Source organism: Trichoderma virens (genome assembly GCF_000170995.1).
Source record: "Trichoderma virens Gv29-8 chromosome Unknown TRIVIscaffold_4, whole genome shotgun sequence".
Classification (NCBI taxonomy): Eukaryota; Fungi; Ascomycota; class Sordariomycetes; order Hypocreales; family Hypocreaceae; genus Trichoderma; species Trichoderma virens.
The window spans coordinates 375,885-401,333 of record NW_014013745.1 but is presented as its reverse complement, the minus strand read 5'-3'; the positions used below and the strand labels follow the sequence as shown (position 1 = coordinate 401,333).

General features: G+C 52.2%; 6 protein-coding genes across 6 annotated transcripts; 2 read left to right on the top strand and 4 right to left on the bottom strand.

The window, feature by feature from the left end:
* Window positions 1-1,619: 1,619 nt before the first annotated feature.
* On the top strand, window positions 1,620-5,319 carry TRIVIDRAFT_122868 (uncharacterized protein; the record flags this gene model as incomplete). Its single annotated transcript, XM_014103058.1, has 9 exons — window positions 1,620-2,030; window positions 2,175-2,390; window positions 2,558-3,777; window positions 3,844-4,004; window positions 4,067-4,097; window positions 4,167-4,309; window positions 4,364-4,716; window positions 4,786-5,047; window positions 5,222-5,319. Coding segments are annotated over 9 exons (2,895 nt in total), but the record flags the coding sequence as incomplete, so codon positions are not given.
* Window positions 5,320-6,187: 868 nt separating this feature from the next.
* On the bottom strand, window positions 6,188-7,965 carry TRIVIDRAFT_215566 (uncharacterized protein; the record flags this gene model as incomplete). Its single annotated transcript, XM_014103057.1, has 3 exons — window positions 6,188-6,511; window positions 6,595-7,604; window positions 7,795-7,965. 3 exons carry the CDS (start codon window positions 7,795-7,797, stop codon window positions 6,442-6,444), a joined length of 1,083 nt encoding a protein of 360 aa, XP_013958532.1.
* Window positions 7,966-8,551: 586 nt separating this feature from the next.
* Window positions 8,552-10,113, bottom strand: TRIVIDRAFT_3339 (uncharacterized protein; the record flags this gene model as incomplete). The annotated part of the gene is made up of 2 exons (XM_014102907.2): window positions 8,552-9,439; window positions 9,577-10,113. Coding segments are annotated over 2 exons (1,425 nt in total), but the record flags the coding sequence as incomplete, so codon positions are not given.
* Window positions 10,114-13,588: 3,475 nt separating this feature from the next.
* TRIVIDRAFT_61117 (uncharacterized protein) lies at window positions 13,589-14,563 on the bottom strand (the record flags this gene model as incomplete). The annotated part of the gene is made up of 1 exon (XM_014103056.1): window positions 13,589-14,563. One exon carries the CDS (start codon window positions 14,561-14,563, stop codon window positions 13,589-13,591), a length of 975 nt encoding a protein of 324 aa, XP_013958531.1.
* Window positions 14,564-15,917: 1,354 nt separating this feature from the next.
* On the top strand, window positions 15,918-18,022 carry TRIVIDRAFT_229813 (uncharacterized protein; the record flags this gene model as incomplete). Its single annotated transcript, XM_014103055.1, has 2 exons — window positions 15,918-16,552; window positions 16,840-18,022. 2 exons carry the CDS (start codon window positions 15,918-15,920, stop codon window positions 17,783-17,785), a joined length of 1,581 nt encoding a protein of 526 aa, XP_013958530.1.
* Window positions 18,023-22,185: 4,163 nt separating this feature from the next.
* Window positions 22,186-23,180, bottom strand: TRIVIDRAFT_110657 (uncharacterized protein; the record flags this gene model as incomplete). The annotated part of the gene is made up of 3 exons (XM_014103054.1): window positions 22,186-22,328; window positions 22,526-22,780; window positions 22,840-23,180. One exon carries the CDS (start codon window positions 23,027-23,029, stop codon window positions 22,871-22,873), a length of 159 nt encoding a protein of 52 aa, XP_013958529.1.
* Between the last annotated feature and the right edge of the window lie 2,269 nt (window positions 23,181-25,449).

Genomic DNA, 25,449 nt, shown 5'->3' with positions numbered 1-25,449 from the left:
TTGAGCTATTTCCTTGGCTGTGCTTGTCTTAGCAAGGGGATGAAGGTTGTTCAATAGCGTGAATGAATGCCGTTGAGTGTAGAAGCGGCAGAAGCCTCAAAGTACCATGACAGCTCGGTGCCTGAGGAGACAAGAGTCTCAACGTGATCTGCACGTGTCCAGGCCAGGGACTCGATGCATTCCGTAATGACTGACGACAGGGGCTTCTGCAAAAACAAAAAGAAAAACGCCATCCATCAGCCCAGTATTACACCGTGGTACGAATTTAACTTGAATGACAAAGCAGCAACAAAGTCAATTGCCATAAGCATGCAGCAGGCATCAATCAAACTACGTCCTCTTGGTGGTGCAAAGCAATGAATCGTATACGAGCGCCTACCGTACAAAGGAAGCCCTGAACACCTTCAATTGGTACTACCCAGGTAGGTAGGTACTAAGGTAGGTCGGTAAGATTAGGACCCGGCATTACCCAAGAGGCACCTTGGTGGGTAGATACAGCACGGTACCTGGAATAGACCCCGGGCGAGGCATGCATAAGGTGCTGGGTCCAAGTACATGTACTCCATACCCGCCGCATGAGATGCCATGGCAGGGGTGCCGGACGTGGCGTCGTATTGCCCGAGCTACCTGTATGCGCCTCCATTGAACCTCGCCAGGTACAGGTACATGGAGTGCTCGTACAAAAACAAACCACAGGCAGCTCCGAGCTTCGAGCAGAGCAGAGCAGCAGCTTCATTTCTCCGCGCCGGGTCCGGTTGCCGTGTCGTGCGGCGGACAGGGGCAAGAGGTAAACCTTGACGGACAAAAGAAAAAAAAAAAGCTCGAGCCGCGAACAAAAAACAACAGAGGAACACAGCAGAGAACCTGGATGTTCACCTGTTCTGTTCAGGCGCCAGGGCTGCGTATGAAAGAGGCAGGTCCAGCTATAAGAATCAGCATCGGGATCCATCCATCTTTTCCTGCCCGGTCTCTCCATGGTTGTTTTCGCATCGCATTGCTTTCCGGGTATCGCTTCCTGCATCGCCAATTGTGCTGCTGCATCGCTCTAGCAAGAGTGCCTGGCCTCACACCTGACTGATTCTGACGGACTGCCGGATTCCTGCCTCAGCCCTCGTTTTCCCTCGTTTTCAGCTGCGAATAAAGCAACGCTGCTTCTGCGGCTGTCGAGCCTCGTTTTCTGTTTCTGCTTCCTTCTTCATCCTCTTGCCCATCAATCCCGTTGTTTTGCACCCTGCAACGGCGCACGCCAAAACCAAAACCAAAACCACATCCATCTGTCGCTGCATCTTGTCGTTCGAAATCTCAGCTCTTGTCTTCCCGCGCTCTAGTCCGCCTCATACTGGCACGCTACTGCAGGTAGGCCTTCTCGCCGGAGCTTCGTTGTGCGGCAAGCCTTTCTCTCCCTTTCTCGCCAGACCAAGCTCCTGCGTCCTGCCACGGCCATATCAACGGCAGCTGGAAGACACTAGATCCCTGTCTTTCCCACGCCTGGTTATCCCAAACTCGGTTCTTCAATCTCGACTTTGGCCCTGATCTACGTCCCACCCACGATCTGCATCTGCGACAGCGCTAGGCCATTTCCATCCGTCAAGGGTTTCGGCATCTGGCTGTTGGCCAACATGGCTGTTGCTGCCAGCGAGGGCGCAGTCCTGGTGACTCTCAAGTACTTGTATCCGGCTGTTGTCTTCATCTACTTCCTGGCCTCGTCCCTCCTGGCCACTTGCACTCTACAGGCTCTGAAAAAGACCCAAAATGCGCAGCCGGATCGTCCCGGCCGACGGGCCGTCGTCTATATACTTGGATTCTTTCTTTCGACGTACGGGGCCCAACTCATCATACTCGGCACGCAGTCGATAATCGAAAGGACTGCTCCCCTTGAACACCAGGTCATCAACTACTTGTCGTGCACACTCGTCTTCGGCATTCTGTGCACTCAACTCATTGAGTCGGACAATGTCGTATGGTATCCATTCCGTGGATCATGGTTCATCGCGCTACCCTTTGAGCTTGCCATTGCCATCTTGACGGCCGTCAGCCAAAGGCAAGCTGTACTAACCCCCTATGACATGCTTCATAGCACGTTCCTCTGCCTGAGGCTTGCTTCACTCCTCGTTCTGGTGGCTTGGACTTGCCTTGGTCTATTGACAAAAACCAAACCTTCCGGGCTGGATGAGGAAACACAACCACTTCTGTCTCCTGATAATGAGGCTCAAGCAACCGCTGGGAAGCCCGCCAACGGCTCCAGCTACGGGTCGACAGCGCAAAGCGAAACCGCTTCTGACAACACTGAGGAGTTCAACTGGGAAAGAAGAGAAAGAGAAGCTCGAGAGGAAATGGCCAAGAGACTCGAAGAAAACGGGAACTGGTTTGAATATGCCAAAGGCTTCAAGGTATGCAATCCTAGATCTTGACGATTCAGGCCTACCACCACTACATCTTTTCCAATGTTCACCCAACGGCCATGGGTTACTCGCCACAGGGCTCCTCTCCCTGTGGTGCTCTAGACCACTAAATAACGATTGAGTTTGTTTTAGCTGACTCTTTGATTTTCTTCTAGATTCTGTTCCCGCACATTTGGCCTATGGGAAACCCCAGCCTACAGCTGCGAGCAGCGGCCGTCATGGTCTGCCTGCTGGTTTCGAACGCGCTGCATCTGCTTATTCCCCGGCAAACGGGCATAATCATGGACACACTCAGTGGTGAGAAATCCGGCAATCCATGGACAGCCGTCATCACATTCGCGCTTCTCCGACTGGTGGCTTCAGAGTCTGGTATCGAGCTTATCCGCCAGTGGTTGTGGATACCTGTCAAATACTACTCACGGGATGCCTTGTCTCGGGCTTCTTATTCACATGTCATGAACCTATCTGCTGATTTCCATGACTCCAAAAGCTCATCAGACATGCTAGTGGCTATCCAAGGCGGCAGCGCTATCTCGAGCGCAATTGAAAGCGTACTGCTTCAGGCAGTCCCTATGCTGGTCGACATGTGTGTTGCCGTCGTCTACCTCTCCATCACATTCGGCCCATACGAAGGCTTGATAACAGTGGCTACCGGGATCGTATTTATAACACTTGCCACCCGCCTCGTAGCTGACTCCAAATCGTCTAGCCGCAAACGCACAAATGCTTGGTACCAAGAGCATTACATTCGTACCTCTGGATTGACTGCATGGCCGACCGTCAGCGCCTTTAACCAGATCGGCTATGAGGACAACAGACACGCTAATGCAGTGACGACTCGATGGCTTAATGAGCAGCAATATCTCATGAGTTGGCATGTGTCAATTGCGTTTCAAACCATCGTTCTCATTACAGGCCTCATGGCAAGTGCATTTCTCGCCGTCTACCGTATTCACAGTGGGCAAGCATCAGCGGGACAGTTTGCAATGCTTCTCATGTATTGGACTCAACTCACTGCGCCACTGCAGTTTTTCGCCTCCCTTGGTAAGAGCATGAGCGATGACTTCATTGACGCGGAACGTCTCTTGGCTGTTATGAAGACGAAGCCTTCGATTGAGAATAAAAAGGGCGCACGACCTCTCAAGTTTGTCCGGGGGGAGGTTGATTTCGATGACATTTGCTTTAGCTATGATAAGCAGAAGAACATTATCAACGAAATCAGCCTACACGTTCCGGCGGGAACGACAGTTGCCTTTGTGGGGACAACTGGAGCGGGCAAATCGACACTGCTCAAACTTCTTCACAGGTTCTACGATGTCACATCGGGCAGCATCCGAATAGATGGCCAAGACATTCGCGATGTTGACCTCTATAGGTAAGTTATTGATCCTAGGGCATTGGCCTCATCGCTCCTACAACAACGCTAACTCATAATCTCTAGCCTCCGTGATCGCATTGGCATCGTCCCTCAAGCTCCAATTCTTTTCGATGACACCGTTGTGAACAACGTACGCTACAGTAGAATCACCGCAAGCGACGACGAAGTGTTTGAAGCGTGCAAAGCTGCTAGTATCCATGATAAGATTTTGAGTTTCACAAACGGTATGTAATACTGCAATGAACCTCGCTGTCGTGTCGTCCCTGCTAACCTTGTGTGTGACCAGGCTATGAAACGCGGGTTGGTGAGCGCGGAGTGTAAGTATCAGACATCTCACTTGCCGTTCTTCTCTCTCTTTATTGGAGTTTTTAAGCTGACCATGGCAGTAAAATTTCTGGTGGAGAGCTTCAACGTGTAGCGATTGCCCGGGCGATCTTGAAGCAACCTGACATTGTTCTTTTAGACGAGGCTACAAGCTCTGTTGATACCGATACTGAGCAGCAGATTCAGGCCTCGCTCAAGAACCTCTGTCAAGGCCGCACAACATTCATCGTGGCGTAGGTTCCTTCTTGTGCTCACCAAGCCTTGTATTTACTAATGAATTGTTGTGCGCCCAGTCATCGACTTTCTACCGTTATGAACGCAGATCGTATCGTAGTTGTAGAACACGGTAAGATCATCGAGCAAGGTACTCATAATGAGCTCATTGCCAAGGCCGGTCGATATGCGGATCTGTGGTCAAAGCAAACATTCGTGAAACCTCAGGATAGCAACGACGCAGCCAAAGTGCTCGATGATGCAAACACTCTTGCCAACGATTCTTGCTCCGAGAGAACCACCACTGAGACGGACAAGCCACAAGACGAAAACGGTCAGGCCAACGCGACACAAGAAAGCGATGGCAAATTAGCAACAGGAAAGAGGTGTCAGAAGGAGGTAGATTCTGACATGATAGATTTTGAAACAAACTCGAGCGCTTCAGAGAATACTGACGGATCCTGTTAGGGGTCCCGATTGAATCCTGTGGCCCCTGAGTTTACACCTCGGTCAATGGCGGCAACAGCAACGAACTCTGGACCCAAACCGGCATCTGAAGCTCAACCGACTACATCTTCAGCCATTGGCAAGACTGGGACTTGGGCAGTCACCGGCCACCCCAGCAAACTCCGGTGGTCCGATGAGGTGTCAATTATGGACGAACGTGGGATGAGCAGTACACCCAAGAGCCTTTCGACTGAGTCAAGCCGCCGATTCGAGGCAAAAGGCAGTTCAGAGAGCAGTTTTGCCGTATCAGAACTCCGCGCATCGGGAATTATGCCCACAGTGGTTGCCACCCAAGGCCCAGGCGTCGAGCCACTCCCAGTCGGCGGAAAATCCAAACCGAGGAGCATCGAGCTTTCTAGGCAGCCTGCATTGCAGTCACTGGCAAGTAGCTCCACAGATTCCATCACAGAGGCCACAGATATCCCTCCCAAGATTAGCAATGTGGTTTTCATGCGACCGCGCTACTCTCGTCGCGTCCAGTCAAAGAGCGAGCCCGTTCACAAGTCCCCTGAATCAGGGTCTGTAAAATGCAGCGAGCCATCTGCAAAGGAACCAGACGACACTGTCGTATGTATAACCGACAATTTCAGTGGTGGAAGTGTGAACGTGACTAACTCATTAACTCATTTGATAGGAGCAGCGTCGTGTGTCTATCCCAATGGCCCAAAGCAGCAGCCCGGCACCGTCCATGATTCCGAAGCCTGGCAACAGAGGCTCGCCTGCTGTGAGGCAACTGCCGATTCCTCCACGGAACTCTAGTGACGGCAAATGCGGCACATATCCAACCCCAACGCCCAAAGGCAACTCCGAGGAAACACTGGAGAGGAGCCTGGTGGTCAGAAAAGACGTGAAAGAAACGGCCAGAGCTCCGGCAATCACCACTGCCAAACCCGAAAATCAACCACCCCCAAAGACGGGCGAAAATCAGACAATTATGACCACTTCCAGCCGAGGTGGTCGAAGCGTCCGACGCGTACGAACCGGATCTCTTCGTGGACGCCGAGGCCGCGTTTCTCGAGGCCCTGAGGCACCCAGCAGCCAAGAATAGAAAATAGGGGGCGAAAGCAAAAGATGCCTAGGGCTGCGTAGGCGCTTTCCGACGCAATATCATTTTGGTTTGTATAGACATTATCATATGCATACTCGTTTAGCATGCCTAGACAAGTTTTTACGACGTATATGTTTTAGGGGGACGTCTTGTATGAATAAAATGGAACATGGGATGGCTCAGTGAAGCCTCATACTTGGAGACAAAAGTTAACGAAGGGGGGAGCGTCAAGGAGACGACATTACCAGTTTTATATATGTATATACTAGCGGTTGACACAGGGGGCACTTTGTCTGGTGCCGGTATAGATAGAATCAAGGGCGAGCATAATCATAATGGAAATCGAGTGCTTCGTTTACAGCTGTCTCTATTTACAATCATTAACCACGCTTCGGTCATTGCGCCTGTTGCTCAGTCATATCTAAATGAAGACGTAGGCCCCTTTGTCTCTCTTTTTCTTGTTTCTCTCTTTTTTAGAGCCCATAACCATGATACCACGCAGCCAACCCTCGTCGCGACTACTCGTCCTTCTCTTGGGATGTCGTACTCAATATAAAACAAGAGTCGCTTTACCGTCCTGCACCACCAGAGCCAGGAGCGCCTCCAGCGCCTCCAGCGCCACCCATCATATTCCGTGCCCTGTAAGGTTTTTCACCATTAGCACCTTTTTTTTTATTTCTGAAGAATGAATGAATGGAGAGAAAAAAGAAGAAAATACTTACATCTCGGCAATGCTAGGGTCGGACATTAGAGAGCCGAGGTCGGGCATGCCACCTCCGCTGCTGAACTGGTTGGCCATGTCGCGCAGGCGAGGGTTGCTCATCAGGTTGTTCATCAGGTCGGGGTTGCTCATCAGGCTCTGGGCCATGTTGGCGAACATGGGGTTGCTCATGATGGAGCCCAGGTCGGGCATGCCGCCGCCACCGCCGCCGCCGCCGAACATGGAGGCGAGGTTGCTGAGGTCGGGCATGCCGCCGGCTCCGGCGCCGGGGCCGGCGCGGGAGAGGTTGTCCTGGGCCTGGTCGGACTCGAGCTCCTCAACGCGGCGCTTGGCCGTCTCGAAGCCCTTCTTCATGGCGTCGGAGCCGCCGTTGCCCTCGTATTCGATGCCCTGGCGGTAGGCGTCCATGGCGCCCTTGGGGTCACCCAGGGCGAAGCGGGCGAGGCCCAGGCGGGACCAGGCCTTTGTGTACGAGGGGTCGATGGCGACGGCGGCTTCGGCGTCGATGCGGGCGGAGGCGTGGTCCTTTGCGGCGGAGTGGGCTGCGGCGCGGTTGGACAGGAAGACGGCGTTGGAGGGGTGCAGGCCGAGGGCCTGGGTGTAGAGGTCGATGGCGCCGGCGTAGTCCTTCTGGGCCATAGCGGCGTTGCCCTTTGACTTGAGCGACTCGGCCTCCTTCTTCTGGGCTTCGGAGGGTTCAGGGACGGAGGAGGAGGAGGAGGCGGGGGTTGAGGAGGATGCGGCGGCGGCGGCGGCCGGGGCTGAGGCGGCCTTGTCCTTGGCCTGGAGCTTCTCGTAGACGGCGAAGACGTCGAGCAGCTTCTGGGGGCCAATGGCGGCTTTTACGGCGGCATCGTCGCTGGGGTCGACCTTGAAGGACTCGGCGATGCAGTTGATGGCCACGTCGATGGAGTCCTTGTCCTCGGCGGTAAGGGTGCCGTCCGTCGTTGACGTGGTCAGGAAGTCGCAGATGGCGAGCGCGAGGCGCTGCTTGGGAGTCTGTTGAGCGGCCTGTTTTATTTTTTTACGACGGTCAGCCGAGTTTGTCCTGAATCATCACAACGGCGCGATTTCTTTTTTTTTCTTGTTTTCCGCATGATTTCTCTGCTCGCTCCGGACCGGAATCTGGGCTTCAAGCGGGGTGTTATGAGAATGGAGGGGAGGAGGAGGGGGGGCTGATGAGAATCGCTGGATTTCGTACCATGGCTGCGGCTTGATTGTTCTTTTCTGTGGCGCGAGAGCTGCGTGAGCTTTCGGCGCAGGAGACAAGAAGAGAGGCGCGAAAAACGTGAAGAAACGAGAAAAAGAAAGAAACAAAGGGATACTTTTTCTTCTAAATCCAGACGGCGAGGAAATGGGAGAAAAAAACGATGATGGGCGGAAAAGGGAGTTCTGGCGAGAGAAGCAAAAAAGGACCCCGCGGCGCCGGTTGGTTTGTTCTGGTTTAGGCTGTCATAGATTTTGGGAGGGGCGCCCAAAGTGGCAAAGCGCTTGTGCCGAGGGGGCGCTGGAATATTCCTGTATTTTCGACTGTTTTATTTTATTTTATTTTTGGTACGTACTGGCTTGTATACAGGTACCTACCTGACATGCTGCTAAGGTACAGCATCAATATCACATGCGCCAACTATTGGCAACGAGCGTCTTCGGCGTTTACCAAGAGAAGCAAAATGAATTCCGCAGCCTGTGGCCGGCATAACATACACGTAGCCGTTCTACCATTACGACTAGCTAAGGTATGTAATAATATATCGGCCATGCTCAAAGAAAAAGAAGCCTTTCCACCCATCCCTCAGTAGACAGTCCCAGTCTAATACGAAGATGCGGTTCCGCAGATTGAATAGCAGCCCTGCCTTGATTCCGCCCAAAACTCCATTCCATGCCCATGTTTCCCATGCTCGCTGCAGCCCTGACGCACAACGAATCGCAATAACAAGTCGCTTCCAAATGCTCCACCTTTACTTTCTCCGTCGTGGTCGGTCTACGTTCTTCACCTTCCGGTTCTGCATGGCTGCCACCTGGCGAGACTTGCTGTACACCCGGATGGCATCGTTCAAGACGACGTAGAGGCACCCGCCCACCAGACTGCGCCCCCATTGTTGCTGCAACAGGCCAGGCCGACCCGACGGTGATGGTCCAAACAGCCAGTGGTTCCTAGGCGGGACTGTTGTCCAAGACCGTGGGAGTATCAGTCGTAAAGCCTCGCCCATTGCAAAGGAGATGCCTGGCAAAAGGAGCGCCCCGACGATTGAGTTGGACACGTTTGACAGGAGACCGCCGAGCCCCATCCTCCTTGCGGGTGGCGCCTGGGGTGCTTCGCGCTGGTTTTCCTGAGCGTGTTCGTTGGCAGCGTCATCCTGGGCTTGATCCCAGCGCGCATGGCCATCTTGCTCATCGTTGGCCACCCCGTTCAAGTCAACTGCATCCTCAATCACCTCTTCAATGAGAAGCTCAACCCTGATTTCGTCTCCCTCTTCCCGCTGTTCCAGACGTATCTCATGCTGAGCCCCTGGTCGTGCCTCGCGCCCACCATTATTAGCCCCAGCAGCTGGTTCCTCTTCATCGGGATCCAGGACATCAAGAATGTTCTGGAGAAGGCCAATAAATCCACCCTCTCCGTTGCGCTCAACATCCTGCCGATTGAGAACACCATCAGCCACTTGCTGCGGATCGAGTGGCGGTAGGCCCGAGATTTGTCGGTTGAGTTTCACTTCATACGGCATAACAAAGTCCCTCCAGAAGCTGTAGTACACCTTGCGAATGATGGGCAGCGCCACCATGGCCATACGGGGTGATGGCGGCCACTCCAAAAAGTTGTCATTTCGAATCATGCTATAGATTCCGTACTGGTGAAGATCCGAATGTCAGCATATGTCGAGAACGTTTTCGCAAACTAGGCGTGCATTCTTTCTTGTCCTCTCTCTTTGTCCTCCTTATCTACAGTGCACTATCAAGAATGTCATCGTGAATGAAATAAACTCACAATAGATGCAGACTGCATAAAGTATCTGTTAGTAAGACCTGGCAGCAGCTGGCTAATGAGCAATGTCGGCGCAACGTTCATCAGAATCAGAGCGTTGACTATGCGCTCCTTGGCAAATCTCAGCGCTCCGGGTGATCGCCCGTCGATGAGCATATCAGGTCCCAGGGCAAACTGAAGCAGCGCCTCCTTGCCAGCAAATGTCCACAACGCCACGGCGCCGTACATTTGCAGGCTAAACTGAACTCCCACCGACACTCCAGTCAGGAGGATGAAGGGGCTTGCGCGGGTGAATTTGCGCTGTATGGCGTTGTGTAGAGAGGCGATGGGGTCCCACGGGCCGTCCATCTCGATGTCGGCCTTGCACACTGGGCACTTGAGTGGCTTGTTAGACCGCTCGCAGTCCGTCACCCAGGAGAGCATGCAGTCCTGATGCGCTTCCAGCGTGCATGGGCATGGGTCAACCCACGAGCCTGGGGGATCCGAGGGCTCCTCGTCCGTCAGGCAGATGAAGCATCGTCGCGGCGCATCCGATGGGCGATCGTCGGTGGCGGCTTGGATGGCCGAGGACGACGTGCGAGGTTCGGCCTTGGCCGACGAGTCCATGTTGTCGACGCTCTCTCAGGTCTTATCGAAGCTGTTGTAGGACTATTCGAACGCTAGATTTCGGTTCGTAGCATCTTCTGCGCTGGCTGGACACGCGACGGGATGGCGCTGGGTCAGAGGAAAGCGGTTTCGGGATGTGAAGAAATAAGTCTATATGACAAGGCGTATCAAGGCAGTGGTCGAGCAGGATATGGCGTGTGCTGGCAGCGGCGTATGGCGGAAGAGGCGTATCGTCGTTTGGTCGTTATGAGCAAAAGCCGCTCGAGGCGTGACGAGCTTGTCCAACCTGAGGATTGATGTCAGAGCGACCCACCTGGGGCGGCCTGGCCCAATCAAAGACTCCAGATATTCCTTAGTGCTCTCGGCAGCATTCCGTGGATACGTACCGCTTCCAGGGAGCGCTGCATTAGCACTCGGCAGATACAGCACTGACAGGCTATTTAAAGATAGTGGAGGAAATAGAATAGAGCTCCAAGGTTGAGCTGTTGGGCTCTTGATAGTGGCAAAGATATATATGGATTAGGTAGGTTTATATGAGTTGGTTACAGGTACTTGTATTTTCCTCAGGGCTTGGAAGTACAGGCACGGGCAAAACATGTCGACATCCACCTCTACGTACAGCCTCTACCCTACAAACACTTTGGATGGGGATGTTCTGGACTGCATCAGATATACAACGTAGATGCAGTGGATGAAACCTGGGCCAGCCACCAACTCTGTGGATAGATCCCCTCTATGGAGAGATTCGTATCTACCTACCCCAACATGCTGATACAGGTCGTTTGGTACTCAGTACGCATCCAACATTACGAGAGAGCATCTAGAGTAGTTCAACATAGGTTAGAATAATTAGGTCGCGCTACGATATTCATCACCAAGTCAGATATCAAGGGCTTCATTAAAAAAAATCAATCTCTGTTATTTGATTTTAGCTATTTATTTCATTTCCCCCTTGTTTCGTCTGCTGTTCCTCCACGTACTTGTCCCAGTCGTCATAATCCATGTTGATCGTGCAGTCTTATCGGCCTTGCGATGGCAACTCGTCGCTCACACGATGTCGTAGAGGAAACGTTAGATCGAGTACAGAGCATTGCCCAGTTTATTTGTGCTATGTACCGATCAGTTAGCGACTCCTCCAACACCGTCTTCATCTCGGCGGCGGCATGTTATTTTCTCACAGGGCAGCCGTCACAGGTGCAGCTAGTGCCGCAGCCACAGGCGCCAGTTTCAGCACAGCCGCAACCGCCCATGATGTTGGTATTGGTTGATAAGTGGTGAAGAGAAAGATTGGTAGGCTGGTGGTTTGAGATTTCCAAGATTTGGATTTGCTTGCAGGGTGGTTAACAGATCAAGCTCTAGCCAGCGAGGGGAATGGGCGGTCAGGTTTATATAGCCAAGGACAGTTGAGTTTGAGCTACGCTAGGCACTGCTAACATTGACGGTAATAGGTGGTAAGAGGTGGTGCTAAGGCAATCTTATTGCACAGTGCATCACTTGCCCCTCATCAGCTGCCCACCCCTCATCTTGCCTTTTTATGCCTCCCACGCGTGGGATCCCACACGAGAGAGAAGCACAGAGAAGTCAGACGAGGGAGGAGCTAAGCTGAGTACGGGCATCTGCTCTATTCTTCTCTTCCTCTTCTCTTCCTTTTCTTCTTCTGCTGCTTCTTCTTCTATTCTTCTATTCTCCCTTCCTCTACCCCTCTCTCTTCCCCTCTCTTCACATCAGCGGCTCCCTTGTCCTGGCTGAGGAGATCTGATGGGTCTGCGCGATACGTGTGGAGATGGAAGATTCGATTGCCAGTCCAGTCCAGTCTGGCGCAGAACGCGGGTGGGACGAGAACAGCGTTTAGCGCGGAATCCCATCGGAGCATCGCCAGCCCAGCCAACGTGGCCACTCATTGGGCCGTACTGTGCGACCCAAGCCTCTCGCAGCAGGTTTTGACGTCGCAAACGGCGTTGGGAGAGAGGCGTAGGTATTCTGTGCGACGAGGCACATGGGCGTTTTACCTACAGGACAGTACAGTATCGTCTTACAGTACAGACCTGAGTGGCGACGACGCGAGACTTCAAGTTGTTTTGGGTGTCTCATTCGTCATTGCTTGCCACCCTATGTCCAATCAATCTCCCCTCCTTTTCCCTTGGACCCATTTGGGTATAGTTTTCGCCGGCCAGTCTCCAGCCAAGCCGCACGTCAGATATCATCGACGGCAAGACGGCTTGGACGGATCGGAATGATCGACACCCGGCCGCCTTGTCCACTGACAGTTGCAGCTCCCGGCTCTCCTCGACGTTACACAACATGACACGCCATGATTGCTTTACAAGTGTGCCGTACCTACATATTCGTGGTATAGTAGGTAGGTACTAATCTTGCTGGCGCAATCCTCGCTTGTGCCTAGCAAGTATTAATGCAAACCTGGAATACTAATCAGTTTTGCCAAGTATAGCATAATGCTGTACACCCCTCGCATTCGCTTCATGTCTCATTATGACGCCCCCAAATGGGTATTTGAAATAATAGGTATTTTGTCGGAATACACGACAAAATAAACCATCAACTGTCTCGATAAGCTCTTACAAATCTCACATGGGACGCCTTAATTTAGCATCAGCTCAACCCTCGCCGAAGTTGCCCAAAAAATCCAAGTGTCTCATGGATGTCAGCAGCCCGAAAGCAGGGATGGCCAGCAAAATCGCCGACCTTCCAGCAGTTATCATGGTTAATTCAAGGATAACCGCCACTCCGTGAAACGCCTCGTCAGGCTGGGCTGCAAGTAAGCCAACATTTCGATGCTCAGAGACGGTTACAACGCCCATCAGGAGACGGCATATGCCACGGGGATGATGCTTGCAGCGGTCTGACTTGCTCTGCATACTGTAGTTACATTGAAAAGCACTGGCTCTTAACTCTTACAACCCACGGCTACCTGCTACAAGCAGATAACTCCGCATTTTCGTCTCTGGAGATAACGGGCATTAACATTGTGGCATAATTGCGGACTTATTTCCGGTAGACAGAGACTGGGGAAGCATCCGAGGCCCTTGCAGACCTGCCAGTTTCGTTTCCACCATGAATGGGCCAAGCATCGGTCAGGGAGGGGTGTGAAGCTGTCAATTATCGAACCCATGCGCAGCTACGGAGCCTTCACCGGTTACACGTACCCCTTGAGAAGCACGGAGCAGGCACTTGTACTCCTGTTTGCAAGCATTATCCCCTATCCCTGGCTATCTGTCGCTGTGCTTTATCACCGGGAATTCCATTTTCTTTGCATGGGCCTGCAGGAGAGTAGTCCATCCTGAATGATTTGTAAAAAAAAAAAATCACACCCCCGTTTCACCCTCTCCCCTGACTTCTTGCCCCAGAATCCTTGGCGATGAGCATCGAGGGGGAACCGGTGTTTGAATGCTTAAATCGATGAGTCGATCGAGATGGCTTTGAAAACAACCACCCCCGTATAGGTAATGCTACTCCACCAAGGGGTGTCATAAAGCCCTGTCTCTGCGTGCTGATATATATACCCCAATAGATATTGGGTTGATTCACCATCGGCATCTTGGTCGGCATCTTGGTCGGCATTTTGGTCGGCATTCTGCTGCTGCTGCATGTTTGCGGTTTTAGCCTCCCCCAGGACAATCTCAACCCCAAACGCCGATGCTATCATCGGCCGTGGCAGCTGGCCTCCCAACCCATACCAGACCTCCTTGTACGCCAAGTCAAGTGCCTCCTGAAGAAACCCTGTCGTGGTGAAGCCCGTCGCTGCCACATCGCCAGCTGTGCCATTGAGATATGTCGAAAAGTGATGACGCGTGCGAAGATACATGGATGTCGCCCAGATAAAAGACCTCATGGCACTGGGTGCCGTCTGCACTGCCAGCCAATCCAGGTAGGGTGTCAGGCCGTCTGCGAAGCAATCAGGCACGCGCAAGACCCTGATAAGGGCAGCCACTCGGGTTTGCAGACGTGGCGACAGACGCATCTCCTGCCTGGAGAGAGTGTAGAAGGGCAAGGAACACGGGACGCTGGCGCCATCGCCCATATTTGTCGTACCCATGCTTGACATGCTGGAACCCCGAGTACCGTCCATGCCGGTGTCGATCGTGCTGCTTAGCCTGCGGAGTCCGTACCAGGTGCCGTTGCCATAATCTCGATGAAAATAAACGCCCCAGTCGAATTCTTCTCTATCGATGCCCTTGGCACAAGAAACTTCATACAACGCCAAGTCCAGATCCTCCGAGAGGGATGTCGGATAGCTGACATCCGAACCGAGGCCGTAATGCTGGTGAGATTTGGATCGAGGAACAGAGATTGTAATGTAGAGAGAGCCAGGTTCAAGGGTTTTCAGCTCACGGCTAATGACTGAGCGCTTCTCTTTGAGCTCCATGGGTGTCAAGCCTGTTGTATGTTGAAGTTGATGGCGGGCACGTGTCTGCAAGAGCAATGAGATGGGCGCGTGTGGCCAATGTTCATCGATCAGATGCGTTGAATGATGGAGAGGCCGAGGTTGGAATGTTTGGATTTTCTCTATTCCTCTTCCTCTCTATTTTGACTTGGGTAAAGTTGGAGTTCTTCTTGGTTGGCCAGGTTGAGACACAACTCGCCAAAGCCTTTAATCAATACCAGCTGGTTGACAGATGCCAGCCAGTCGTTTCTGTTGAACGGCATACTCCAAACAGCTCGCCTGTGCTTTCAGAGCGATACATCTTTCTCAGCATGCAGCTGTTAACTGGGGCGCAAAAACTCATCAGAATCTGTCTGAAGATTTTCAAAGATCCAGTCCGTGATGCGTGATGCGTGATGCGTGATGCTCTATTGCGTTGTCACTAACCGCGCTTGTCAACAGCATTATACCACCTACCTAACAGCGCTTTTTTTTTTGCTGGTCTTTTGACACAGTCATTCCCGAATAATTTTCCGGCTTGGATCCTTTCGCGGCTTGATGCATTAGTATTCACCTAAATTGAAATTGTGGTGCTGTCCACAAGCAAAATCTCGCCATTACTTTCGGCCCAGGATCGAAACCCGATGGATTTCCCGCGGGATTGCGCTGGTCTCGACTATTTAGCTTCGCAACTCTAGCAGCAAACACGACACAGAGCTCTCCATTGCTATCGCGCCACGAGATTTTCAGCTTCGTTTGACGCAACATCACTCGTGCGCTTAACGGCCTGGGCTCCACGAAGCCGTTCGTACATTCTCCGTAGTACCCGCAAAACCGCCGACGATATTAGCGGGGTCCTCAAGGTCACGGTCACGCCAAAAGGATCGCCACCTTGACAATATCTATCGCGTGTCATCCGGATTGTCTGCGATACTTGGATACCTCTATAGACTTTTGTGCCGGGTTTTCTTCTCGTCACCATCTCCCTCCTCCTGACCGTCTTTGTGCAACGTGTCAAGTTGTCCATCTTTGTTTGCACTTGATCCTGTTTGGTCATACCCGGCTATAAGCGATCGACGAGGCTTTGAACTTGCTTATTTTCTCTTCTTTTTTTGAAGCTCCAGATCTGCATACGTCATAGAGGGCGAAAAAAAGAACCCCTGATTTCCCTGCGAAAACCACTGCGGGGTACTGTTTTTTGGAGAGCGAAGCTTTGATCGCGGGGTCTTTATTATCTTCGTCTCCTGACACTGGCTGCAACCAAGTCCGGCTGCATTACCAGACAATTCTAAATCAAAAAATCAAGAAAGAAAAAAAGGAGAAGAAAAGAAAAAAAATCACATCAAGGGAGTGCAAAATGTCTGGCCCGGTCCCAGTCGCAAGCTCTCTGGCAGACATCTACCCCCCAACTGCGGTTGAGGTAGAGACGCCACGATGGAACAACTTGCTCTCCAAGTTTGAAAAGGAGTTTGGCCACCCGGCACAATTCATTGCGCGATCGCCTGGCCGAGTCAACATCATCGGCGAGCACATCGACTACTCGCTCTATTCGGTGTTGCCCATGGCCATCACTGCCGATGCCATCATCGCCGTCTCGACCAAGCCTGTCGCCGCAGACGCAACGACGTTCAAGATCCACGTGCGCAACGTCCAGGATGCAAAGTTTGCTCCCAGGGAGTTTGACGTGCCGATCGGAGGCGATGTCGAGATTGATTCCACCAAGTTTGAGTGGACAAACTACTTCAAGAGCGGTCTCCGCGGCGCCCTGGGCCTCCTGTACAAGAAGAAAGGGGCCGACTTCCGCCCCTGCGACATGGAGGTGCTTATGGACGGCAACGTTCCCGTTGGCGGAGGGCTGAGCTCAAGCGCCGCCTTTGTCACAGCCAGTGCTCTGGCCGTCATGGCTGCCAATGGCGAGAGTACGGTGGACAAGAAGGAGCTAACAGAACTCGCCATCGTCAGCGAGCGAGCCGTTGGGGTCAACTCTGGAGGGTAAGTTTTTGGTGACTGTGGCCCCATTTTACTCCGTTTTACTCCGTTGAGCTGCCTCTCCCATGTTCCCGTATTCTGGTACCGTCCTCGATGATTTTCCTCGCAGCAGGTGGACACGCATCTGGCTGAGTTGCCGAGTAGCACGTAACTCTACTCTTACATGCTTGCCCTGAAGCAAATCCACACCTCCCCCCCTCCCCCTCGCCCTTGCCCCCCTGCCTTACCGCATAGACTCTCGTACAGATCCTCGTTGTGAATCGTACAATTGCTGACAATCACCGCCACAGCATGGATCAATCTGCATCAGTCTTCTCAGAGCAAGGATCCGCCACATTCGTGTCCTTCACCCCCGGCTTGTCTGCCCGAGCCGTCAAGTTCCCCCCTACCAGACCTGAGCTGTGCTTTGTTATCGCACAATCCTTTGTCACGTCCAACAAACACGTCACAGGACCCATCCACTACAACCTTCGTGTTGTTGAGGTCAGCTTTGCGGCTGCTTACCTTCACGCGGTGCTCAACCCACCTGGTACGCAGTTGCCAGAAGACGCAGGTCCTCTCGGCATTAGTCTCCAGGGATTCCATGACACCTTTTTCTACCACAACGGCGGATCTGACTATGCCGCTGCTAAGAGCCTTAGTAAGGAGGAGGAGTTGCGCAAGCTCGTAGAGGTGACCAAGGAGACGCTGACCCGGGAGGACGGCTACACGCGGGAGGAAATCGCCGCCGTCCTCCAGATGTCCGTGCCGGAGCTAGAGAAGCGCTTCATGTCCAGATTCCCCGTCCGCGCTGACCGGTTCAAGCTCAGGCAGCGAGCCCTGCATGTCTTCACCGAGGCGCTGCGAGTCCTCGAGTTCCTGACTCTGCTGGAGCGTCCCCTGCACACTGGGGCCACGGACACGACCCGGTTCAACCAGGAGCTGGGCCGGCTCATGAACGAGACGCAGGACTCGTGCAGGGACCTGTACGAATGCAGCTGCCCAGAGCTAGACGACATATGCCGCATCTCACGTGGCGCCGGGGCTTATAGCAGCAGGCTGACGGGAGCTGGGTGGGGAGGATGCAGCGTGCACCTCGTGCCCGTCGACAAGGTGCAGGCCGTCAAGGAGGCGCTGGAGCAGCAGTACTACGCCAAGATGGACCTGACCGACGAGCAGAAGGAACAGGCTGTCGTGGTGAGCCGGCCCGCTCGAGGGAGCGCCGTCTATATAGTCGAGGGAGGACAGGTCAGGTGAATGGGACAGGTCAAGAAGTTAAAAAAAAAAGGTAATGTGACGAGTTTGCGATGCGAGGCTGTGTCCTCCTCTCCCCCCTTCTCTGTCATCTATTTGTTCTTCGCCTATGTATTTTGGATAGATGATAGCCTGCCATTTTTCTTCTTCTTCTTTTAACCTCTTTTTGTTTTTTTTTTTTTTTTTAATACAGGGATAAGAAGAAGAATCTTGACATGGGACAAGTACAATTTGGAATACAAAAAAAAAGAAAGCATATATACACCCCGGACATAAACATACTCGTACATGTATGTATGTATGTATGTGGAGCAAAAAAGAATTTGGAATTCCTCCACCATGTTTTGATTTACATTGAACCCTACACTTACAAGTCCTGGTATCGCAGGCAACAGAGCGTTCATCCGCATCATGAGCCGGTGAATGAGCAAATATGATGTATAATCCCTGTGAAACTCGGTTCACAGTTCGGTAGTTGTCTCAGTGAGACACGGCAGGAAAAAGAACGAACCGAAAAAAAAGGAGTCCCTCAGCAAAAAAATACCCTACCCATGAAGATTAACCCGGATTCTTTTTTCCCATTCATCTTTTCCCATGCCCAAATCGCCCTCCCCCGGACAAAAGCCTAATTCGCTTCTACGGACCAAAGGAGAATTTATTTCCCAAGACTCTGTTTCGCATGGCCTTGCAACCAGCTCCTTCGGGTAGTTGCCAAAAACAAAACAAGTTGATCGTTGGGGCACTTTTTTTTCGTCTTACACCTGTTCAGTTTCATCCCGGCCGAATGAACAAAAAGTCCGTTCCACTGATGCTCACTTTTTTCTTACACCCCTTGTCCCCCACGCCAATCGGAAAACAGAAAAAGACAGGAGAAGAGAAGAAAAGAAAAAAAAAAGCACACCGTCTGGTGAGATATCGAAAGGGGGTGTGTAAAAGGTGTGAAAGAGAGAGAGGATCGACGATTGATTGGCCGCCTGGCACCCCCCCACACACAAAAGTCTATCTCATAGCCAAGCCTTATGAGAGGTTGGAAAACGGGAAAAGGGCAAAAAAAGCAAAAGGGAAGGGGGGAGCAGTCGGTACCCAATTAGCATCGAGGAGTAGCCGAGCGTACGTCCTTTTTCCGTCCTTGCTGCCCTTGGCGTGAGAGTGATGGCGCGTCATGAGGATACCGAGATTACAACTGCCGAAAGGGCGCAAGCGTCGGCAAAAACATATTGAGAGACTGATACAAACCACAGTCGAAAAGAAGGAGAGAGAGGGAAAGAGTAAATGCCTCGGATGGCGCACGGCCACTGTCGAAGCTTACAAGGCGGAGACACTTTTGGCTTCCTATCATGTTACCATGTTTCTTCCATTCTGCTATTGTTCGTCATCTTTGCCCGGTGCTTAGGCTGTTTTGTGGCGTGATTCCAACAAATGATAGACTTGTGGCCAGCCACCAAATTAGTAAACATCGCAACCACCACGGAGTGTAGCCCAATGATAAAAGGGTGTTCCTGGAAAGCAAATCAGTTCATCCGTGGCAATTAACTGCCGATCCTGTCACTGAGGTTGTGTTGTGTGCCCATTGGAGGAATTTCTTGCATTCGGATATACAGCCCATCTGGGTTTCGCACACGGAGACGCCTCATCAGTCATATTCTACCAAATTTGAAGCCCTCTCAAAAGGAATCATCAAGGGCCAGATGACTTGTCGGCACAAGGCAACCAGCAAGGATGCGGGAATAGCGCGGTGTCACCAGCGCCGAAAGGTGGGGATGGCCAGCAAGAAAAAATGGCTGCTAGTTGTACTCCGTGTTATTAGGCATACTCCGTATGACGCTCTATTTGCCGGGTATGGCCCGGAGATGGCCAACGAGAAGCGAACGAAAACAGTGTAAGATATTAGTCGGCAGACTGAGCATTCGACATGTAGGGGATAGGTCAGTTTTTTTTCCCCTTCTCTCAACATTAAGGGGGGTGTCGTTTGGAACCAACCATTATCTGGATGTCTTTCCCGTTTCGACTAATGACTGTTTAGGCTAACCTTTTGTCAAAGGAGGGTGAGGACCTGTAAGGCTTAGCAAGCTCATTAAGGAATTCCAACTTCCGTCATTGGGCCGAAATGGTTTTGCCGCCTGTTTAGCGGACCTTGTGGTCGGTAATGCGGAGGATGTTCAGGTGGCACCACCAGACCAGTGTGTTGGGAAAAGTAGGGAGTGGGAAGCGGCTGGTATGGAGAAGAGTAATCACTAACAAAGGCGTCTCCCTTCTTCTGTTGGAATACGGTAAACTAGCTGTGTCAGGTAATAGATTGTTTCCTACCTGTACTCTGTAGCCATGAAACAAAGGTGCTTGGCTTGAGTCGTTGCCAGGATTGGACACGAATCAGTCATCATTGAGGAGCTATACCACATATGATTCAACTGCCGGCCAAAGCTGTAGGAGAATCTCAATGTCGTTTTCCTTTAGCCACAGACTGCAGCATCTATGCCACATGTCCAAGCCGCCGAGCAGCGCCGAGTGCCGCCAGTGGTTTCCTGATTCGCCCGTCGTGGGCCTGGAGCGGCATCACACAACGGCGCACAATGCGGCCCCTCCAGGTCAACGGGTTTCTCTTGTTCGGAAAACGGCACTCATCGCATTAACATTCACAAGACACCCCGGGGCGTGCTGGTTTGTGACGGTTCTCGCCTGTTTCTCTAGTGCTCCGTTCTCCATTCCGTATGTTACTAAACGGTTTAGGGGCAGCAGATCCAACCACCAAACCAAGACGCCAGGCTCGCTCGCAATGACTTACTCTGTATCAGCTCGCCCGTCAACGGCGGCAGTGGGAATTTGTGCTCGCATCCATGTTGGACTACCTCCTTTCATCTCGGACGAGGGTTTGCCAGTGGCCTCTCGTATCATTGGTCCGGCTAGTTCTCAATCGGAAGGGGGGCGTATTCCAGATCCGTACGTGCTCCGGAGACGAGACACACAGTCCCTGTCACCCACACTAGCACCAACAAGAGTCATAATCGTGGTTAATGGCATCTGCCGGACGAGCACTCAGTAGACACAGGGTCTTTGTCCTCTCCAGGCCAGTAGATGCTAGAACATTTCACGTATCTTCCGTCTTAGTCAATCGCATAGCTGTATTTCAACGTCAGTGCGTAAATGCAGCCTCACCTTACCCGAGTCTTGATCAAGGGTGTCGTCCGCACATCCTACTAGAATAACTGGCGCAGTGTCCATGCTAGACAAAAGTAGAAGCCGACACCCTGTTACCCTTGATCGATGAGGATCAATAGGCTGTTGACTAGCACTCGTCCCGAATGTCATCAAGCTGCCCCCTTATCCCAAAAATAGAACAGCCATGGCAAACATGTCGACGCTTGCGCCCTCCCGGTAAGGCTATCAGAATCAAGGCGCCATTCACGGAACGGAGAAATTCTCAGACCAGAGTGACGGGCCAAAGTGAAGCAAGGATTGAAAAGGCGCCAAGTGGGCAACAACTGTATGATCCTATTGCTCTGTGATTGCAGCATGAATGCTCGTACTGCTTGTACCTGCAATGCTGGAACACCGCAGTGTCTGCATGAGAAAGCAGCATACTGGGGTCAGGGCATTACCACCGGACATAGAACATAGAAGCGCCCTATTTCCCCTTCCCTTTTGATAGTAACAGTGTATACTTTCTCATACTTGAGCACTGATTAAAAGACGCCCATCTTTGGCGGAAGTACAAGATGCCGAGGCAGCTACTGCTGTATGTAAGATTGGTGAGGCTGGCTAGCATCTGCCACGTTGTGGTAAAGTGGGCTAATTATGCCGCCTCGCCTTCTCTGAGCATTCGACGCCACGGGACGGGCTAAAACAACGTCTGGCGCGGATTCTTGATGGATAAGCGGTGACTTCATCAGCAAGGAGCTCGTTAGCGCCCAAGGGTTGATCATCTCAAGGCCAGGCACCTACACAAACACCTGAGTAGTGCGGAATTTGCTCTTGCTCCATGTGAATCAGGAGGGCTAGTAGTGGTGCTTTGTCGGATTAGAAATGCTTATGGCTACGGAAGTTTTCCGTGCCTAGTACCGCTTCCAGTAGTTGCATCGAAGCAAGTCTAGTCGATCGCTTCTGGCGCAAGCATCTGATAATTATTAGCACTAGTGCTGGCAACCTGAGGCACAATTTGGGGTAGGTTGCAAAGCCGCCGAGTGGTGCCGGATGTCATGCAAGAGGCCAAGCTTTCGACAACTTGCCGTTGGCAGCTTTTGCGGGTAGCATGCCTGGTAGTACGAGTACTTGCATGTCTAGGCATGTCTAGGCATGCTTATGTTCATGCTAACACTCTAATTGAGCGAAGTAAGGTGGTACTGCAGATATCGAGGGCAAAGACGGAATGGTTGCGCTTTTTGCGGAGGTGGCAGTTGTGGCTCATTCGTACAGAACAAGCACGGCCAGGTGGTGACCAAAGCTCCGCCCTATGAGTGGACCTAGCTGCCACTTGAAGATGATGAGGATGGAGACCTCAGGTCTTAAGCGATCTGACTGGGCTTGAACCCCTGTCAACTGGTGTTTATCCCTATTTGCTAGTCAGTCTGGAGCACTTATCAAGAACATTGCTAGTCATAACACTACCACCAGCCGCAGTACTTGTACGGCACTCGTACTTGTACTACAGATTCAGTACTAGTACTCGTAATAGAAGATTAACCCACATAGATGGGTCCAGCTATTTCGGTGTCCCTCTCCCCAGAGATGCTCAGATGATGTACATACATGCCAAGTATCTGCTCTGATATCCTCCGAGCAATGGGAAACCATTCATTCAGATGCTTTTGGTGGCGCAACAAATACCCTCCATACCACTAGTGCAGAGTAGGTGCTTACTCGCCCAGGAGGTCCATGATTTGCGGACAACGTTGCGTACGAGTAATGAACATGTTCGGGATCTGGAATCAGACGCGGATCCATAATCGAGAAGGCCGCCTAGCGCCTCTTGAACTTTTCCTCTGTGTGGTGTGGGCTCAGGGCCTTATTCGATTCAGGTCAGCAACAGCGAGGGGCTAGGGAGCAAGTCCGAAGAGACTGACCGGAGATGGACAGAGAGAGTCCTCGTATACCCTACACCACATGGGCAGGTGGTTGACCTTGCAACGGCTCTGTCGCTTGGCCAGTGATTACAATAGCAATCACGGGAAAGGGGTTAGCACGGCTGGAGCACCTTGCTGGGGTCCATATTGAGCGCTGAGCAATGGCATTCGAATCAGGCCAGAAGATCATGATTTGATTTTCTCGGGTCCGTCACCGTCAGGGTCTTTTTGTTGGCTGACGGGAAGCCCGGGACGATCGTTGGCCAGGGGTGAAACTCACCCAATTTTTTTTGTCTGCAACATCAGCACCAACACCATTATATCCGATGAGGAAAAAAAAGGGAAAAAGGGAAAGGGTAAAAGGCACGATGGGAGGAAGACGACGAGGCGGGGGAATTAGGGGGAAGGCTGTGATGCAGCAGAGGTACCAAGTAGATCAGAGGCCCTCCTTCCATCTTCCTGATGCCCAGTCGGTGCTTGTATTATTCCGAGATGCATTGGGGTCGTCGGTCTTACGAGTACGGAGTACTGTTCGGATTTATTTGCGTCCCTCCCTTTGATCCCGAGCTGTGACCGATCACGTTGCATTGCTTCGGCTTCTTCGCATTGTATTGCACTGCACTGCACTCATCGCATCTCATCTCATGCCGTCGTGTGCAGGAGCTGTTGGTCGTCCAACTGAGCGCGTGTCCGTCGCACCGCATCACCGCCGTTCTGACGCACCCGCCGTTTTGCCATTTAGTCCGGCTGGCATCCATGCTGCTGCTCAACGATCGCCCCAATTTCGGAAGCTGGATCTTTGTTTTGTCTGCTGCCTGATGACTAAGGACCGACGATGCATTTTTGATTTGATTCCCCATCCCCCATCTCCCATCCCCCTCACGTCAACGTTATCCCCGACCCGATTGCTGGCAACTCGTGCCGGCCAATGGCACTCGATACCTGCGGCGCGGTTTGCAAGCCATGTCTCGCAGGCGGATGTCACTGCGCCGGAAACCGTTATATCCGCACTGAGGACGGCCCTAATCCGATGCTTGTACAAGTGTGGCATACTATGCGAACTAAGGTAGCTGACGGAATACATGGCACCATAGCGTCCGGATACAAAGACGAACGTTGACCGGCTCAAGTTAGCTGTTGTAGGATGCGACGGCCTCAGCCTGTCGTCAATGCACTCAAGCGCTTGCATCTGCTACCGTACGGGTACGAATATAGTCTACTTGATACTTGCGCCCATGCCGCGCGGGCAATTGTACGATACAGGACAGGTACGCTCTCCACCAAACACCTCCGAGGGCCCTGCTCATGGAACGGAGCAGTAGTCTGATCGGTAAGGGAGTAACGAGGAGCCTAGTATCCTAAAAAGGGGGGAGGGGCCGTCGTCATGTTTTCACCGGGCAGCCTTACGGTTAGCTCTCCAACGATACATTACTTGCAGCAGACGATTGCTAGTCTAAGTACGGAGAACTGCTACTGTCTTCGAAAGCGAGCAGGGCTCAATGGATTACCGCACGCCCGCCTTGGTCACAAGAGATTGCCAGGATTTGCCAATCCGAGTTCGTCCGTCCGGCTGTCGCTAGTTGTCGAATGGGCCGGCATCTCTGCGTTCTTGACTCGGATATCAAACTCTAGCTGTGTGCCAATGCGGTCGTTCATGCATGTTCAATTACAACCTCTCAAAGCGTTACCGACGAACAGGTAAATGACTCTTTTCTCCCCTCATATCCGCAACAATCTCCGGCGGTAAGCCATGCCGAAAACATGGCTGACACGTTTCGGAGAGCATATCACCACCATCGTCACCCTTTTCCCTGCATACATATGTTTCATGAAGCTGATCATCTCGACCTTAATACGGGCTAACAATACCACGGAGGCTGTAGCTTATAACAAAGCAGCTAAGAAAAGCATGCATGCTGCCATTGAGAGCGTTGGAGGAGAGGTAAGGTCATGGAGATATCTAGGCGATATGCTTGACGTGCAATCAATTTGGTGTATCTGACGCGCACAAATTCATGATAACTACAGAGTCAAGCCACGAGTCTCTGTCTACTTCAGCCCGCTGGCAGGTGAGTAATGGCATCTTGCGATGGGTTCTTTTGTCTCGCCAGACGCTTTAGCCAGGGAAAAAAAAGGGGGGGAGGGGTGGCTGCCGAGAGGCCCATGCGATTCCCAAATCACATCGCAATCTGGTCCCGAGAGCACGGCCCCTCCGCCCTGTCGTTCACTAATGCTCCTGGGATATCCCAGTCGTACTCAGCCCTGCTGTCGGGTCGTGTGAGAGGCGTGCGTGGAGGGAATGCGGGAATGCTTCTTAGGCCGCACGCCGGCCCTACCAGGGTGGAGAGGATATGAGTTACTCGTACTTGTTCCTCGAGGACCAGGGCATTGTACAGTACTCCGCACAACTACGGCTGACGGCGGATACTTGGCGCCTCATTAAGTTCTCTTTGTTCTCACACAAAGTCGCAATACTCGGTCCTTTTTTCATGTAGCTCTGCCCTACAGCAGCGTGGAGAAGACTGACGTCGTGGCACTCAATTTTACTCAACTCTGGCATCTCTCCGGTTGGGAATTGCTCGTCTAGGTAATTCACCATGTCGTCTAGCC